This window comes from Rhinoraja longicauda, chromosome 13, assembly GCF_053455715.1.
Source record: "Rhinoraja longicauda isolate Sanriku21f chromosome 13, sRhiLon1.1, whole genome shotgun sequence".
Taxonomy (NCBI): Eukaryota; Metazoa; Chordata; class Chondrichthyes; order Rajiformes; family Arhynchobatidae; genus Rhinoraja; species Rhinoraja longicauda.
The window spans coordinates 21,214,503-21,232,202 of record NC_135965.1 but is presented as its reverse complement, the minus strand read 5'-3'; the positions used below and the strand labels follow the sequence as shown (position 1 = coordinate 21,232,202).

Genomic DNA, 17,700 nt, shown 5'->3' with positions numbered 1-17,700 from the left:
TTAAACTAATCTCCTCAGCCTGCATGTGATCCTTATCCCTCCATTCCCTATGTCTATTTTAAAAGTCTCTTCAATGCCACTATTGTATAAACCTCCACCACTATCGTAAAAGCCTCCTCGCACATCCGCTTTAAACTTTGCCCCTCTCACCATAAAGCTATGCCCTCCAGTCCTTGACATTTCCACTCTGGGAAAATGATTCTGACTGTCTACCCTATCTATGTTTCTTATCATTTTATATAGGTTGAAGTTTAGGATTATTATTGTCACGTGTACAGTGAGAAGTTTTATTTTGCATGCTATCCAATCAAATCTGATATATATGAATATAATCAAGTCAAACTCAAGTACAATAGGTAGAGCAAAGGGATACAGAGTGCAGAATATAGTTCTCAGCATTGTAGCGCATCGGCTCCAGAGACAAAGTTAAATATCCACAGTGGGGTAGATTTGAATCAGACAGCACCCCAGCTGATGGAAGGACTGTTCAGAAGTCAGATACCAGAGGGGAAGAAGCTGTTCTTGAGTCTGATGGTGCGCGCTTTCAAGCTTCTGTACCTTTTGCTGGACGGGAGAAGAAGGAATGACCGGGGTGGGACATGTCCTTGATTATCTTGGCCGCGTTTCCGAGGCAGCGTGAAATGTAGATGGAATCAATGGTGGGGAGTCTGGTCTGTGTGACGGACTGGGTTACATTTACAACTCTCTGTAATTTCTTCCAGTCTTGGGCAGAACCGTTCTCAAACCAAGCTGCGATGAACCCGACAGTATGCTTTCTACAGTGCATCTGTAGAAGTTTGTGAGAGTTATTGTTGACAGGCCAAATTTGATCAGTCTCCTGAGGAATTTTACATTCAGTGATAATCTCTGCAGATCTCCGTTCTCAACAGATCTTTAACTTTTCATTTGCGCGGTCTTACTCTAATTTGTGAAAAAAATGACACCAGGGATCTTTGGACCCAGAACAATATAATTAAATATGCATTGGCTTACTTTTCCAAATATGTTTCTTGTTCTCATGTCTCAATGCAGATGTGGCTGTGTGAATATGTTTAGATCATTCAGTGAAGAATGAACACATAGTCATTCTCAAGGGTGATGTGGGTCATCTTTTCCTCCCCAGGCTTTGGGGAAATGCCACGGTTTTCTTTTGAATCTCTCCGTATAAATGGACAGGTCCTCCTCCTCTCACAGACGGGTTAAAGTCATGATGATGGTGCTCCTGTATCCAGCCCTGCTTTTTGCATCGGCAGCTCTTGCAGCAGCAGATCCGAGCTGCAGACTTTGGGCAAAGTTTAATCTCAGCACGACCTCCGAGGCTGGAGACGTGACCCTGGCCGGTTTGTTTCCCGTTCACTACCGGATAATTCAACCTGATCCCTCCTTCCAAGTGGAGGCAGTAACACCTGCTTGTGAGGGGTAAGTGTGGGAACAAGCAGATAGAATACAGCACTGCAAAGTGCGGAGTCATGCGCTTTGGTCATAGGAATAAAGGCGTAGACTATTTTCTAACTGGGGAGAGAATTCAGAAATCGGAGGAGCAAAGGGACTTGGGAGTGCTGGTGCAGGATTCCCAAAATGTTAATTTGCAAGTTGAATCGGTAGCAAGGAAGGCAAAACCAATGCTAGCATTTATTTCGAGAGGACTAGAATATAAATACAGGGAGGTAATGCTAAGGCTTTATAAGGTGCTGGTCAGGTCATATTTGGAGTATTGTGAGGAGTTTTGGGCCCCACATCTGAGGAAGGAGATGTTGCCATTGGAGAGGGTCCAGAGGAGGTTTACGAGAATGATCCCAGGAATGATTGGGTTAACATATGATGAGCGTTTGACAGCACTGGGCCTGTACTCGCTGGTGTTTAGAAGGATGTGGAGGGACCTCATTGAAACTTACCGAATAGTAAAAGGCCCAAATAAAGTGGATGTGGAGAGGATGTTTCCAGTAGAGGGAGAGTCAAGGACCAGAGGGCCTTAGAATATTCTGCACTCTGTATCTTCTCCTTTGCTCCATCTATTGTACTTGAGTTTGACTTAATTGTATTTTTGTATATTATATCTAATCTGTTCGGATATGATGCAGAACAAAGCTTTTCACTGTACCTCGATACACGTGACCATAATAAAACTAAACCTAAACAATGGACTGGGAAAGGCATATATTTAGTCAGCTGCCTTGCAGCTGTGAAGGATGTCCTTTTGTCAGGAGCCTGGTGTACATCAGTGGATGACAAACTTGCTGGTAGGTCAGATGAGACAATTCACGCTTCACCTCAGAGACCTGACAGGTAAACTGGACTGGTATTTCAATGCACAACCACACCACTGCTGCCAGAAACATTGCCAAAGGCCCTGTGGTATTCTTCAAAGAACAGAAAGTGAGTTTGCCTTGTCAGTATTTATCACTTAACACGACTGTGGCAGTTTAATTGATTGATTGAAAGTTACATCATGAAAATGATTAAGATTAGAGGGCATAGCTTTAAGGTGAGAGGGCTGAGTTACTCCAGCAACGTGTGCTTTAAACAACTCGCTGTTTCTCCTTACGTTGCCTTGGAAATTCCAATTTGATTGATTGGATTTGACGATACAGCATGGAAACAGGCCCTTTGGTCCACTGAGTCCATGTCCATCGATCACCCATGCAACACTAGTTCTATGCTATCCCACTTTCACACACCCTCCCTACACACCAGGGGCAATTTACAGAGGCCAATTAACCTACAAACCCGCAAGTCATTGGGATGTGGTAGGAAACCGGAGCATCCGGATGAATCCCACGCGGTCACAGGGAGAATGTGGAGATTCCACACACACAGCACCTGAGGTCAGGATGGAACCCGGGTCTCTGGTGCTGTGAGGCAGCAGCACTACCAGCTGCGCCACTGTGCTGTAAAATGTAGCCACTCTGTATTGATGCATTCATGCACTGTTTGGCCAAGTATGGTCAAATCCTGCGTCCTCTTGCTGTTTCTTCCTCTCTGGAACGCCGGAGGTTGAAGAGAGAGGACAGGGAGAAGTAGGGTCGAGAGTCAGAACCTTTTCCCAAGGTGGATATGTCGAACAATAGAGGGTATAGTTATAAGGTGAGAGGGGGCAAGTTTAATGGGGATGTGTGGGGCAAGTTTAATGGGGATGTGTGGGGCAAGTTTAATGGGGATGTGTGGGGCAAGTTTAATGGGGATGTGTGGGGCAAGTTTAATGGGGATGTGTGGGGCAAGTTTAATGGGGATGTGTGGGGCAAGTTTAATGGGGATGTGTGGGGCAAGTTTAATGGGGATGTGTGGGGCAAGTTTGTTTACACAGAGAGTGGTGGGTACCTGGAACGCGCTGCCATGTGTGGTGCTGGAGGCAGATACAATAGTGGCATTTAAGAGGCTTTACGGTAGGCACATGGTTATGCCAGGAAGGGAGGGATATGGATCACGAGCAGGCAGAGGAGATTAGCCTAACTTGGCATCATGTTTGGCACAAACATTGGGGGTCAAAGGGCTTGTTCCTGCGCTGTAACTGGTCTATGTTCCATGATTCAATGGTGCTTTGATTGTCACATGTGCGATGTGCGAACACAGTGAAATACTTTTCATTACAAACAGTCCAGTAGAGCATTGCCGTACCCCTGATTCCCGATTAGCAAGTGTGCAGACATAGTCTACTGATGCCGTATGCAAGAGGTGCCATGTTTTGGCGCCATTTTTCAAAGTTCATGCTCCAGTTCTTCAGAGCGATGCCAGTGCCAGGCAAGCCCCGGGTTGTTGCAGACCTCCAGTCATCTCCTTCCCTGGACGCCACGTCCCTCTCCTCAGCAGTCCACGTCTCTGGTCTTCGGGGAACAAGCAGTGGCCAGATCAGCGGCCCTCCCCCTCACAGGCCAGTGGTGCGCTGGGTCCGACGAGCTGGGGACTGGCTGGGTGGCATCTTCCAGCAGGCTGTGGTCTGACGGCTCTTCTGTTTGATGTTCTATGATTAAACCCTGCTCAATCCGACTCCCTCTCCGACTCCCTCTCCCTCTCCCTCTCCCTCTCCCTCTCCCTCTCCCTCTCCCTCTCCCTCTCCCTCTCCCTCTCCCTCTCCCTCTCCCTCTCCCTCTCCCTCTCCCTCTCCCTCTCCCTCTCCCTCTCCCTCTCCCTCTCCCTCTCCCTGTCTCTGTCTCTGTCTCTGTCTCTCTCTCCCTCTCTCCCCCTCTCCCTCTTTCTCTCTCTGTCTCACTCTCTCACTCTCTCTCTCTGTCTCTGTCTCTCTGTCTCTCTCTCTCTCCCTCTCTCTCTCTCTCTCTCTCTCTCCAGCTTTGACCTCAGGAGCTTCCGCTGGGTGCAGACGATGATTTTTGCGATTGGACAAATAAACAAGGACGATGAGCTGCTTCCGGGCGTGAAGCTGGGCTACCGTATTTACGACACCTGTGCCACGCACACCCAGTCCCTGAGATCGACCTTGGCAGCAACGGCGGGCAAGATGGAGGACGTGCCCGCACACGACTGTGAGGGATCTGCTTCCGTTCCTGTGATTGTTGGTGACTCAGGGTCCACACAGACCATGATAATACAGAGGACCCTGGGCCCTTTCAGAGTTCCAATGGTGAGTTGCCTTCCAATGAATTTTAGTGGTACAGGTAAAATGGGAGCACAAGGCAAGGGGCGGCACAGTGGCGCAGCGGTAGAGTTGCTGCCTTACAGCACCAGAGACCCTGGATCAAACCTGACTACGGGTGCTGTCTGTAAGGAGTTTGTAGGTTGAGTTTAGTTTTGAGTTGAGTTTACTTTATTGTCACATGTACCAAGATGGAATGAAAGGTTTTTGTTGCTTGCTAAGCAGTCAGCAGAAAGACAGACGGTTTTCTCCAGGTGCTCCGGTTTCCTCCCCCACTCCACAGACATGCAGGATTTAGGTTAATTGGCTTAGTTAAGTTGAACAATTGTCCCTAGTTTGTGTAGGTTAGTGTATGGGGTGATTGATGATTGGCGTGGACTTGGTGGGCCAAAAGGCCTGTTTCCATGCTCTTTCTTTAAAGTCTAAAGTCTAAACTGAAGATGCTGGTTGTACAAAAAAGTACAATATGCTGGAGTAACTCAGCAGGATGGCGCCCAAGCCAGGTGGCTCTCCCCATGCTGGTCCCTGCAGTGGATGTGCCATCACGCATTCCAATCGCTCCACTCCTTTAAACCTCTATTCCAACAGCAGCATTCCTTGCACTAACTATGCCCTTCTTAATCTATTCCCTTTATCCTGTATCTGTACACTGTGGACGGCTTGATTGTAATCATATATAGTCTTGTAATCATGTATCATGTAGCTCAGTCTGGTTGGATGGTTCTCTCATCGATGTGTAGAAAGGAACTGGAGATGCTGGTTTATACCGAAGATAGATACAAAGTGCTGGAGTAACACAACGGTTCAGGCAGCATCTGTGGACAAAAAAAATGGGTGACGTTTCGGGGTCAGGACCCTTCTTCAAACGGAAAGGAAAGGAGAGGGAACTGGAGGTAAGAAAAGGCCAGAACAAATCAGGGCCGGCAACAGGAGCCCATAATGGCCCATTGTTGGCTGGGGAAGAGGTGACAACGAAACCGTATAAGGATGCGAACAGTGAAACTGGTAGGATGATTAGGGTGGGGGAGAGAGGGAATGCAGGAATTATTTGAAATTAGAGAAATCAAAGTTCATACCGCTGGATTGTAAGCTGCCCAAGTGAAATATGAGGTGCTGTTCCTCCAATTTGCGTGTGGCCTCACTCTGACAGTGGAGGAGGCCTAGGACAGAAAGGTCAAGTGTGGGTAGAAAGGAACTGCAGGCCCTAGGTTCTAGTACCATCTTCGTACATCTTCTCTGCACTCATTCTAGCTTAACGACGTCCTTCCTTTAGCTTGGTCTGGTTTTCTCTTGTTTTGTTGGGGTGAGTTTGAACGTGCGTGGGGTTGCTGTAATGTTAAGTGCTGAGCTTTGCACGGCCTGTGTTTGTTTTGCAGGTCAGCTACTTTGCCTCCTGCGCGTGCCTGAGCCGGAGGAGTGAGTTTCCGACCTTCTTCAGGACCATGCCCAGCGACGCCCATCAGGCGCGGGCCATGGCCCAGCTGGTGGCTCGCTTCGGCTGGACCTGGGTGGGGTCAGTGGCGGGTGACGATGACTACGGACGCACTGGCATTCAGGCCTTCACGGACGAGGTCAGCAGGCTCGGGGTCTGCGTCGCTTTCTCCGAACTCATCCCGAAGGTGTACTCCAGGCCGAAGATCCTTCAGATCGCGGAGACTATCCGAGCGTCGAGCGCCAGAGTCATCGTCATGTTCGCCATCGAGGGAGACGCCTACCCCTTGGTCAGAGAAATTGTCCGGCAGAACATCAGCGGCCGCCAGTGGATCGCCAGCGAGGCCTGGGTGACGTCGGCCTTGATGGGAGCCAGAGAGAACCTCCTCTCTCTGAGCGGGACTATCGGCTTCGCAATCCGCAGAGGCCATATCCCGGGCCTGAGGGACTTCCTTCTTGAAGCCCATCCTTCGAAAACTCCCAATAACCCCTTCGTGAAGGAACTCTGGGAGACCATATTTCAATGCTCCCTTAAGAATTCAGGTAGCATCAAAGGAAGTAATGCATCAAATGTCGCTCCTACCCAATGCACGGGCTCAGAGGACTTAAGCAGTACATACAATATATATTCAGATGTGTCACAACTGAGAGTCTCCTATAATGTCTACAAAGCCGTATATTCAATAGCTCATGCCCTTCACAATATGAACTCATGTAAAAGTGGCACAGGACCAAATAATACCTGTGCAAATATTTTCAACTTCAAACCATGGCAGGTAAGAGTTTTAACATTCAAGGCAGAGTTGAACATCTCTTGTATGAAGAATATGTCTGTGGAGGAAACAATCTAATTATATAATTGGTGGACATTTTCCATTCTTTATCTTTTCTAGAAACCAGTTGTGTTATGGTTCTCTGGTCAGCTCATTCCCCTGCGGATCCCTTCATGTATTGTACGCTTCTCCTCAGTGGTCATGGGTAATGAGTACAAGAGTTAGGAGGTCATGATGGAGTGTTAAAGGACTTCGATCGGGCTGCAAACGGAGAATTGCATGAAGTTCTGGTCACCCCATTGCAGGAAGGATATGAAGACTTGGATGAGGGTGTAGAAGAGGTTTACCAGAATATAGCCTGGTTTAGAGGGCATTAGCTATAAGGAGACATTGGACAGATTTGGATTGTTTCCTCTGGAACGTCGGAGATTAAGGGGAGATCTGGTAGAAGTGGAGAATGGGGTTGAGAGGGAAAGATAGATCAGCCATGATTGAATGGCAGAGTAGCCTTGATGGGCTGAATGGCCTAATTCTGCTCCTATAACTTATGAACATGCAGACAATCAGAACCTTTCTCATAGGATGGAGATGTCGAAGACGAGAGGACCTAGCTTTAAGGTGAGAGGGGCAAAGTTTATAGGAGTCGTGCGGGGCAGGTTTTTTTACACAGAGTGAGTACATGGAATACACTGCTGGGGGTGGTGGTGAAGGCAGGTATGATGGTGGAGTTGCAGGCCCATGGGTGTGCAGGGAATGAGGGATATGGATCACATGCGGACAGAGGAGATCAGTTTATCTTGGCATCATGTTTGGCACAGACATGATGGGCCAAAGAGCCTGTTACTGTGCTGTACTGTTCTATGTTCTGTAGGATCTCACAAAGCAGATGGATCCCAAATGCCAAATTCTAAGTTCCCTCTGCATTAGCTGAGCTCACTTATGAAGACTTGGGTCAGTTGAGACTAGGTCAGGGAATAAGAGTAGGAAATACTAGAAATACCTAGCTGGTCAGTTAGCTTTGTAGGAGAGTGACTGGAAGTAGTAGGTGCTGGCAGGGTGAATAAATCATCCATATAACCAATGACCATCTAGGCTACAACCTTTGATTACAAAAATCTTGATCAAAGAATCTCATAGTAAAGGAAGCTCAGGGTTTTAGATGATTTGTTGCAGCTGTACAAGATGTTGGTGAGGCAACATTTGGAGTACAGTGTTAATTTTTGGTCACCCTGCTATAGGAAGGATGTTCTCAAGCTGGAAAGAGTGCAGAGAAGATTTATGAGGATGTTGCCAGGACTTGAGGGCCAGAACTACAGGGAGAGGTTGGGCAGTCGAGGAATTTATTATTTGGAGCGCAAGACGATGACAGATAATTTTATAGAGATGTATAAAATCATGAGCGGAATAGATAGGGTAGATGAAGTTTTTTAACCCAGGGTAGGGGAATCAAGAACCAGAGGACATAGGTTTAAGGTGAGAGGGGAATGATTTAATAGGAATCTAAGGGGCAATGTTTTCACACAGAGGATAGTGGGTTTATGGAATGAGCTGCCAAGGGGAGGTAGTTGAGGCAGTAACTATAACAATATTAAAAGACTTTTGGACAGGTACATGGATAGGGAAGGTTTAGAGAGATATGGGCCAATAACAGACAGGTAGGACTAGCACAGATAGGGAGTGTTGGTCAGCATGGGCAAGTTGGGCCAAAGGGCCTGTTTCCATGTTGTATGACGCTATGACTCTATTCCTACTTAATTGATTGCAACAAAAGTTGATCGGTTTGCTTCCTGGGATGGGGTTTGCCCTCCAAGAGTGTTTAATATTACTTTGCCGTGAAAACATATGCACCTTTGAGATATTTGTTGTGTACAGTCTCAGCAACAAATATGGATATGGATATGGTTATGGGCGGCACAATAGCGCAGCTGGTAGAGCCGCTGCCTCACAGCACCAGAGACCTGTGCTCGATTCTGACATCTGGTGCTGTCTGTGTGGAGTTTGCATTGAACCTTGCGATTGCGTGGGTTTCCAGAATCAATCTGGATCTTGGCTCCCCTTCGGGTGCTCTGCTTTCCTGCCACATCCCAAAGACGTGCGGGTTTGTAGGTTAATTCTTCTCTGTAAATTGCCTGTAATGTGTAGGGAGTGGATGAGAAAGTGGGATAGCAGAAATAGAGTGAACGAGTGATCAATGATCGGCATGGACTCGGTGGGCCAAAGGGGTTGATTCCATGCTGTATCTTTCAATCAGTCAATCTTCACAGATAGGTTGTTCCGTATAAATATAATTTTATGAGCTCTTCTCTTTGTTTTAATCTTTTCCCAGCTCCTCCATTACCTGAAGCAGGTGATGTACACAACCAAGTTGGGGGAGAAGGTTTACTTTGATGAGAATGGGGACCCACTGGCATCGTATGATATCATCAATTGGCAAAGAAAAACAGATGGGTCCATTAAGTATGTGCACGTTGGCAGATTCAATGCAGCTTCAAGCTTGGACCATGATCTTCAGATAGAAGAAGAACTTATCATTTGGCACTGCAACCAAACCTTGGTAAATTCTGTTATTTGTTGATTCAGTTCTAGACTCTGCATGTTTACTGAGAGACGTTGACACCAGAATCAGCAACAGGGAGTAATTCTAGACACAAGGAACTGCAGATGCTGATTTATGAAAAAAAGGTATAAAATGCTGGGGTAACTCAGAAGGTCAGGCAGCATCTCTTACCATGGATTGGTGTCTTTAGACTTTAGACTCTAGAGATACAGCATACCCTTCGGCCGACCGATTCTGTGCAGACGAGCGATCATCCCGTACACTAAGCTACACATTAGGGACAATTTGTGTTGAACAATTTGCCAAAGCTGATTAACCTACAAACCTGTATGTCTTTGGAGTGTGGGAGCACCCAGAGGAAAGCTACATGGTCACAGGGAGAAAGGGGCGGTTTGTATGCCGTATCTTTCAATCAATCATCACCTCTGTCTGTGCTGATTGGGAACTGGCAGGTGGTGGGTGAATGGGTTTTGTCAGCGTTGTGCCGACGAAGTTAACGTTCTATGTTGTTCTGCTTCAGGTCCCGCTCTCTGTCTGCACGGAGAGGTGCCCTCCAGGTACAAGGAAAGCTCTTGCAAAAGGACGACCTGTTTGCTGTTCTGAATGCCTGCAGTGTCCCGATGGAGAGATCAGTAATGTAACAGGTAGACCACTGACCTTTTGTAAAACCCACCACAGTGATTGTCCGCTGGTGTTTCCAGGGTCAGGCCACAGGCAAGCCTGACGCTGTGTGTGTGACTACTGTGATATCTCCTCCCAGTGCCTCAGCCCCTCTGCTACCGAGATCCTCCTCTGTGCTTTTGTTGCCTTCCTGCGTGCCTATTCCTGCCCCCCCCCCCTTCTCTCTGACCTACACAGGCTCCGGTTAATCTGCACCTTGACATTCAAAATGCTCATTCTGAAATCGGGGGGGGGGGGGGGGGGCAGCGGGTGGGGCCACTGCCTCACTGTGCCGGACACCCGGGTTCGATCCTGACATCGGGTGCTGGCTGTCTGTGCCGAGTTTGTACGTTCTCCCTGTGACCGCCTGGGTTTTCTCCGGGTGCTACAGTTTCCTCCCACACTCAAAAGATTGTTTGGTTAGCAAAAGGGTAATTGGCTGTGCTAAATTGTCCCCAGTGTGTAGGGGTAACTCGGAAGGTCAGGCAGCATCTCTTAACATGGATTGGTGTCTTTAGACCTTAGACTCTAGAGATAAAGCGTGGAAACAGGCCCTTCGGCCCACCGAGACTTAATCAGACTTTACTGGAGTTTATCTTGCACTAAAACCTATTTCCTATTTTCTGTGTCTGTCCACTGTGGACTGCACGATTATAATCATGTATAGTTTTCCGCTGACTGGACAGCACAAAACAAAAAAAGCTTTTCACTGTACCTCGAATAAACTAAACTAAACTAAACTAAATTAAACTAAACTAAACTAAACTAAACTAAACTCAAGATAGACTCAAAATGCTGGAGTAACTTAGTGGGCCAGGCAGCATCTCTGCAGAAAAGGAATAGGTGAAGTTTCGGGTCAGAACCCTTCTTCAGACTAAATTAAACCTGCCTTCTAGAAATACTTCCTTTCATTTCTGCATCAATTTTAGCAAACATTCTCAAACCTTCTTGGCTGGTCTATCCAATAATAATTTTTGGTGATGTCCTCTGTGAAGTGTGTCAGAGGAGATTTTTAATCAATGGTAAATATTATTAATTTTTCTGCTCCTCAGATTCCCTCAACTGCATTGCTTGTGCTCCGGAGTATTGGCCCAACGCACCAAGGAATGAGTGCATCCCCAAACACATTGAGTTCCTCTCGATGGAAGATGGCACGGGAATGACCCTGGCCACCGTGTCCTTGCTGGGAACGGCTAGCACGGTGTTGATGGCCGGAGTGGTCTGGTACTACAGGAGGACCCCCATCATCCGCGCCAACAACTCTGCCCTCAGCTTCCTGCTCCTCTTCTCCTTGGCGCTCTGCTTCCTGTGCTCGCTCAGCTTCATCGGCAGACCCTCGGCCTGGTCCTGCAGGCTGAGGCACACGCTGTTTGGCATCAGCTTTGTCCTCTGCCTCTCCTGCGTGCTGGCCAAGACCCTGGTGGTACTGGTGGCCTTCACATCCACCCTTCCCGGCAACAATCTGATGAGATGGTTCGGGAGCCTGCAGCAGATCCTCAGTGTCCTCCTCTGTACGGCGGTCCAGGTGGGCATCTGTCTGGCGTGGTTACTCCTGGCAGCCCCCTTCCCCGTGAAGCAGACCAAATACTACAAGGAGAAGATAATCTACGAGTGCGACGTAGGCTCGGTGGCTGCCTTTTGCTACATGTTGGGGTACATCGGCTTCCTGGCCTGTGTCAGCTTTGGCCTCGCCTTTCTAGCCCGAAAGCTCCCGGATAACTTCAACGAGGCCAAGTTCATCACCTTCAGCATGCTGATCTTCTGCGCCGTGTGGCTGGCCTTTATCCCCGCTTACGCCAGTTCTCCCGGCAAGTACTCCGTGGCCGTCGAGGTGTTTGCCATCCTGGCGTCGAGCTTCGGCCTGCTGATCTGCCTATTTGTGCCCAAATGTTACATCATCCTTTTAAAACCAGAACAAAACACCAAGAGACATCTCATGGGAAGAACAGGCTAACATAAGTCTTGGTGTGTACATACAACAGAGAATAATACAACTCAGGAACCGGCTCTTCGGCCCACAATGATGTTAAGATAAACTCATTTGTTTAGTTTAGGTTAGAGATGCAGTGCAGAGACAGGCCCTTCGGCCCGCCAAGTCTACGCCGTCCAGCGATCCCTGCACACGAACGCTACCCTACACACTAAGGACAATGTACAATTTCACCAAGCCAATTAGCCTACACACCTGTTGGTCTTTGGAGTGTAGGAGGAAACTGGTGCTCCGGGAGAAAACCCACGCAGGACATGGAGAGAACGTGCAAACTCTGTACGAACAGCACCCATACTCAGGATGGAACCCAGGTCTCTGGCGCTGTGAGGCAGCAATGCTATAGCTGTGCCACCTAAACTCCTCTGCCTGTACGTGATCCATTTCCCTCCATTCCCTGCAAAGCCATGTGCCTATCAAAAGGCTTCTTAAATACCACTATCTTATTGGCCTCTACCACTACCCCTGTGTAAAAGTGTAACAGTGTAACAGTACATCCCACCACGCTCTGTATAAAAAACTTGTCCCGCACATCTCCAGCTTTGTCCCTTTTACCTTATCGCTCTGCCCTCTAGTCTCCGACATTTCCACCCTGGGAAAAAGGTTCTTCCATCCCTACCCACATCACACATCAACCTCCAACACCTATCCTCCCATCCCCTCCCTTTAAATATGTTGAACTCCAACTCAAATATCTGTGCCATTGGTTAATATCAGATGCATAGCTTCAAGATGCATTTTCCAAGCTAGCTGGATTTGTAACTTTATTGTTGGAGATCAGCTTCTTGTGACCATTCAACTTCTTCTGTCCCTCTCTTCCCCTCCTCCTTCCCAGATCTCCCTCTATCTTCCTGTCTCCACCTATATCCTTCCTTTGTCCCGCCCCCCCTGACATCAGTCTGAAGAAGGGTCTCGACCCGAAACGTCACCCATTCCTTCTCTCCCGAGATGCTGCCTGACCTGCTGAGTTACTCCAGCATTTTGTGAATAAATACCTTCGATTTGTACCAGCATCTGCAGTTATTTTCTTATTCAACATCTTGTGATCTCTGTGTCTTTGCTTCATTCTGAACACTGATTTCACTCGGGAGGCGTGTATGATGAGGCAAGGTCACCACATTAGTTGGAGGGAATTGTGTTTGACCTGGATTGGAACAGCACACAAATATAGCATTGCAGTGGCGTGGTAGAGTTGCTGCCTTACAGCGCCAGAGACCCGGGTTTGATCCTGACTGCAGGTAATGTCTGTCTGGAGTTTGTACGTTCTCCTTGTGACCTGTGTGGGTTTTTTCCGGGTGCTCCAGTTTCCTCCCACACTCCAAAGGTGTTACAGGTTTGTAGGTTAATTGGCTTCGGAGAGTTATAAAAAAATTGTTCCCAGTTAGTATAGTGTAGTTTAGTGTAGGGTGTAGCTGATCGTGGTCATTGCAGTCAACAACGTTTGGTATGTTTTATTGTTGTTTATTATATTTTTGTGTTGTTTATTACAGTGTTTATTGAGTACTCTGCTTATATTACTATAGTGCTGCTGCAAATAAGAACTTTGTTGTTCTGTTTCAGGGCATATGGCAATAAAACACTCTTAACTCTTGTCTCTTGACCTTGTGTACAGTACCATATTAAGGGTCTCGTCCTGAATCATCTCCAATTTCCATCCCCTCCACAGATGCTGCCTGACCTGCCGATTTCCTCCAACATTTTGTGTTTTGCTCATTTGTAGATTCTTGTGCCTCCAAAAATTAATCTCAACTTAATTCAACAAGTGACCAAGTAATTACCTTCAAAATAAATGTATGGACAGATACGTTTAAATAACACTGGAAGGAACTCCCCAATGTGCTGATGCAGGTGTTGATTGTGGATTTTGTGGACTGCTGTGCCACTCAATGGATGACTGGAGAAGTGCAAGTAGTCAAATAAATTGGGGATAGAAACAAACCTGGTCTGAAGAAGGGTCACGACCCGAAACGTCACCTGTTCCTTGTCTCCAGAGATGCTTCCTGACCCGCTGAGTTGCTCCAGCTTTTTCTGTCTTATCTCTGGAAATACTCAGCAGGTCAGGCAGCGTCAGTGGAGAGTGAAACAGAGTTAACATAACCAAGCACAGCATCGGGTGGCATAGCGGTCCAGCGGTAGAGCTGCTGCCTTAACGTGCTAGAGACCCAACTTTTATCCTGACTACGGGTACTGTCCGTACGGAGTTTGAACGTTCTCCTTGTGATCATGTGAGGTTTTCCGGGTGTTCCAGTTTCCTCCCACACTTCAAAGACATATAGGTTTACAGGTTCATTAGCTTTGGTAAAATTGAGAAACATTAAAATTGAGTAAACTTGGAAAAGTCACCTATCCATGTTCTCCAGAGATGCTGCCTGACCCGCTGAGTTGCTCCAGCACTTTGTGTTTTTTTATGTAAACCGGCATCAGCAATTCCTTGTTTCTACATTCCTGGAGCCAATCTTGTGAATCGTTTCTGCACTCTTTCTGTGGCACATCCATGATATCTTAGGTAAGGGGACCAAAACTGCGCACAATATTTCAGGTGCAATCTCACCAAAACTCTGTCCAGTTGCAGTAAAGCTTCCTTACTCTTAAAATCAAATTCTGTTGTAAGAGAGACTGACATACCATTTGCCACATGCCACACCTTGCTTCTGACAAGCTGAACACTAGAGAGTAACTAATCTACTGAACTAACAGGCCACTATTCAACATATGTGCTTTTCACTCTGAGCCCAGTCCACCATACAGAGTCCCCACCACTGACTCTATCTACACCACGCTACATTGAAAGAGCAGCCAACATAATCAAACACTTGTCCCATCCTGGTCATTACTTCATCTCCCTGCTCCCGTCTGGCAAAAGATAAAGAAGCTTGAAAATGCACACCACCAGACTCAGGAGCAGCTTCTTTCCCTTGGTTATCAGGCTTCTGAACACTTATTCCATAAGCTAGGGTACTGTCTGATTCACCTCTACCCCATTGTGGACCTTGGATTTTATCTCTGGAACTGATGCGCTACAATGCTGAGAACTATATTCTGCACTCTGTATCTTCCCCTTTGCTCTACCTATTGTACTTGAGTTTGACTTGATTGTATTTATGTACAGTATAACTGCTTCCATTGGATAGCATGCATAACAATGCTTTTCACTGTACCTCGGTACACGTAACAATAATAAACCTAAACTTAAAATCCACAGTGGAGCTGCAGCTTATGATTGCAAAGATTCACAGGCCAAGCTCCAAGCCATTGTTGACGTGTTCACTGAGGCAACAATATGAGACACACATCAGCACCTGGTTTGGCCATGCCTCCATTTTGTATAACAGAACATAGAACAATACAGCACAGGAACAGGCACTTTAGCCCACAATGTTTTTTGTTGAACATGATCCCAAGTTAAACTGATCTCCTCTGCCTATACATGATCCATATCCCTCTACACCCCACACTTCCATGTGCCTATCCAAAAACCTCTGAAATGCCACTATCGTGTCTGGCTCCACTCCCACCCCTGACAGCATGTTCCAGGCACCCACCACCGTGTGTGTTAAAAAAAACCTGCACATCCCCTTTAAACATTCCTCCTCTCACCTTACAGCTATGTCCTCTAGCGTTGTACATTTCCACTCTAGGAAAAAGGTTTTGATTGTCTACCCTATCTATGGCACAGTGGTGCAGTAGTAGAGTTGCTGCCTTACCGTGCTAGAGACCTGGTTACGGTCCTGACTCTGGGTGCTGTCTGTATAGAGTTTGTATGTTCTCCCTCTGACCGCATGGGTTTTCTCTGGGTTTCCTCCCACACTCCAAAAACATATAGGTTTGTAGGTTAATTGGCTTTGGTGAAATTGTAAATTGTCCCTGTGTGTAGGTATAGTGCTAGTGTACAGAATGATCGCTGGTCGGCGTGGACTCGGTGGGCTGATGGACCTGTTTCCGCGCTGCATCTCTAAACTCTAAAGTCTACAGTATACCTTTCATAATTTTATATACCTATCAAATCTCCCCTCAACCTCTGGCATTCTAATATTATTGAATTGTGAATTAATATTACACTCAACATCTCAAACTCAACAACGCAAAGATCCTTCAACAATACCATTCTAAAACAACAAAGGTTCATGGCCTGACTATGGATACACAACCTGCATGTCATGAGCCCACTCTTGGGGAAATCAGACATCACTGAGGAAATTCACCATCTTTAATGCATCAGCTCACCTTTGGTTGACTGAAGGAAAGGGTATTTATTTGAAGATCAAAACCTCAAACATAGCACAAGACACATGGTCTCGTTCTGACAGTCTGGGCCATGATCAGTATATAGAACAAGCACAAACACATCTGTCTGCAATAGAAAGTGTGTGAAATAGAACAGTTGTGCCCTGTTCTGATCGCCCCATTACAGGAAGGATGTGGAGGCTTCGTAGAAAAAGTTTAACAGAATGCTGCCTGGATTGAAGGTTATTAGCTATAAGGAGAGTAGAAACAAAGAACTGCAGATGCTAGTTTGTACCACGGATAGACACAAAGTGCTGGAGTAATTCAGCAGGTCAGGCAGCATCTCTGGATAAAATGATTAGGTGACATTTTGGCTGCCTGACCCGCTGAGACACTCCAGCACTTAATTTATCTATAAGGACAGGAGGACAAACTTGGATTGTTTTACTTGGGTTGGATTTGGGCAGCACAGTGACACAGCAGTAGAGTTGTGGCCTTACAGCGCCATAGATCTCGGATGGATCCTGACTACGGGTGCTTTGTGTATGGAGTTTGTACGTTCTCCCTGTGACAGCGTGGGTTTTCTTTGGGTGCCCTGGTTTCCTCCCACATTCCAAAGACGTGCAGGTTTTTCAGTTAATTAGCTTCTGTAAAACTGTCCTTATGAATGTAGGATAGAACTAGTGTACAGGGTGATCGCTAGTCAGCGCAGACTTAGTGGGCCAATGGGCCTGTTTCCATGCTGTATTTCTAAACTAAACTAACTTATTTTTTTCTCTGGAACGTCAGAGGCTGAGGGAGGACCTGATAGACGTTCATAACATTATGAAATAGATAGGATAGTTAGAACCTTTCTCCCAGGGTGTAAAAATCTCAATTACCATTGGACGTTGCTTTAAGATGAAGAAGGGTTCCCAAAGTGTTTCGGGCCGAGACCCTTCTTCAGACTGATCAGTCTGAAGAAGGGTCTCGACTCAAAACGTCACCCATTCCCTCTCTCCTTGATGTAGCCTGACCTGCTGAGTTACTCCAGCATTTCGTGATACCTTCGATTTGGACCAGCATCTGTAGTTATTTTCCTACATGTTCTACCGGGATGCTGACCGACCCGTTCAATTTCGACAGCACCTTTGTGTTGTATTTTTGCAGACAGAGGAGATCAGCCTATCTTGGCGTCACGTTCAGCCCAGATGTTGTGGGCTGAAGGGTTTGTTCCTGTGTGCCCTGTGTCACAGTGGATCCTCGCAGGGTGGCTTCGCTGCTTCAAATACCTCAAAGTAAGGCAAGTTGTTGGATCTGGAGCCCGTCACTTTGCAAAGATGGGCAGCACTGTACCAAACGGATCCTTGGTCTCTGTGGACGCATCAGGTGTAGCACGGTCTCCATGCGGCCCTCCCACAAAGTGAGCAGTGATCACAGCTCCCGGTGGCACCTGGGTCCACCAGCACACCCGAGGCTCCAATCATCATTAGCGCTGTAA

At 47.0% G+C, this 17,700-nt stretch overlaps 1 protein-coding gene across 1 annotated transcript; it reads left to right on the top strand.

The window, feature by feature from the left end:
* Window positions 1–4,291: 4,291 nt before the first annotated feature.
* LOC144599046 (extracellular calcium-sensing receptor-like) lies at window positions 4,292–11,963 on the top strand. The gene is made up of 5 exons (XM_078409770.1): window positions 4,292–4,576; window positions 5,965–6,795; window positions 9,119–9,346; window positions 9,870–9,993; window positions 11,062–11,963. Exons 1-5 carry the CDS (start codon window positions 4,319–4,321, stop codon window positions 11,961–11,963), a joined length of 2,343 nt encoding a protein of 780 aa, XP_078265896.1. The 5' UTR covers window positions 4,292–4,318.
* Window positions 11,964–17,700: the final 5,737 nt, after the last annotated feature.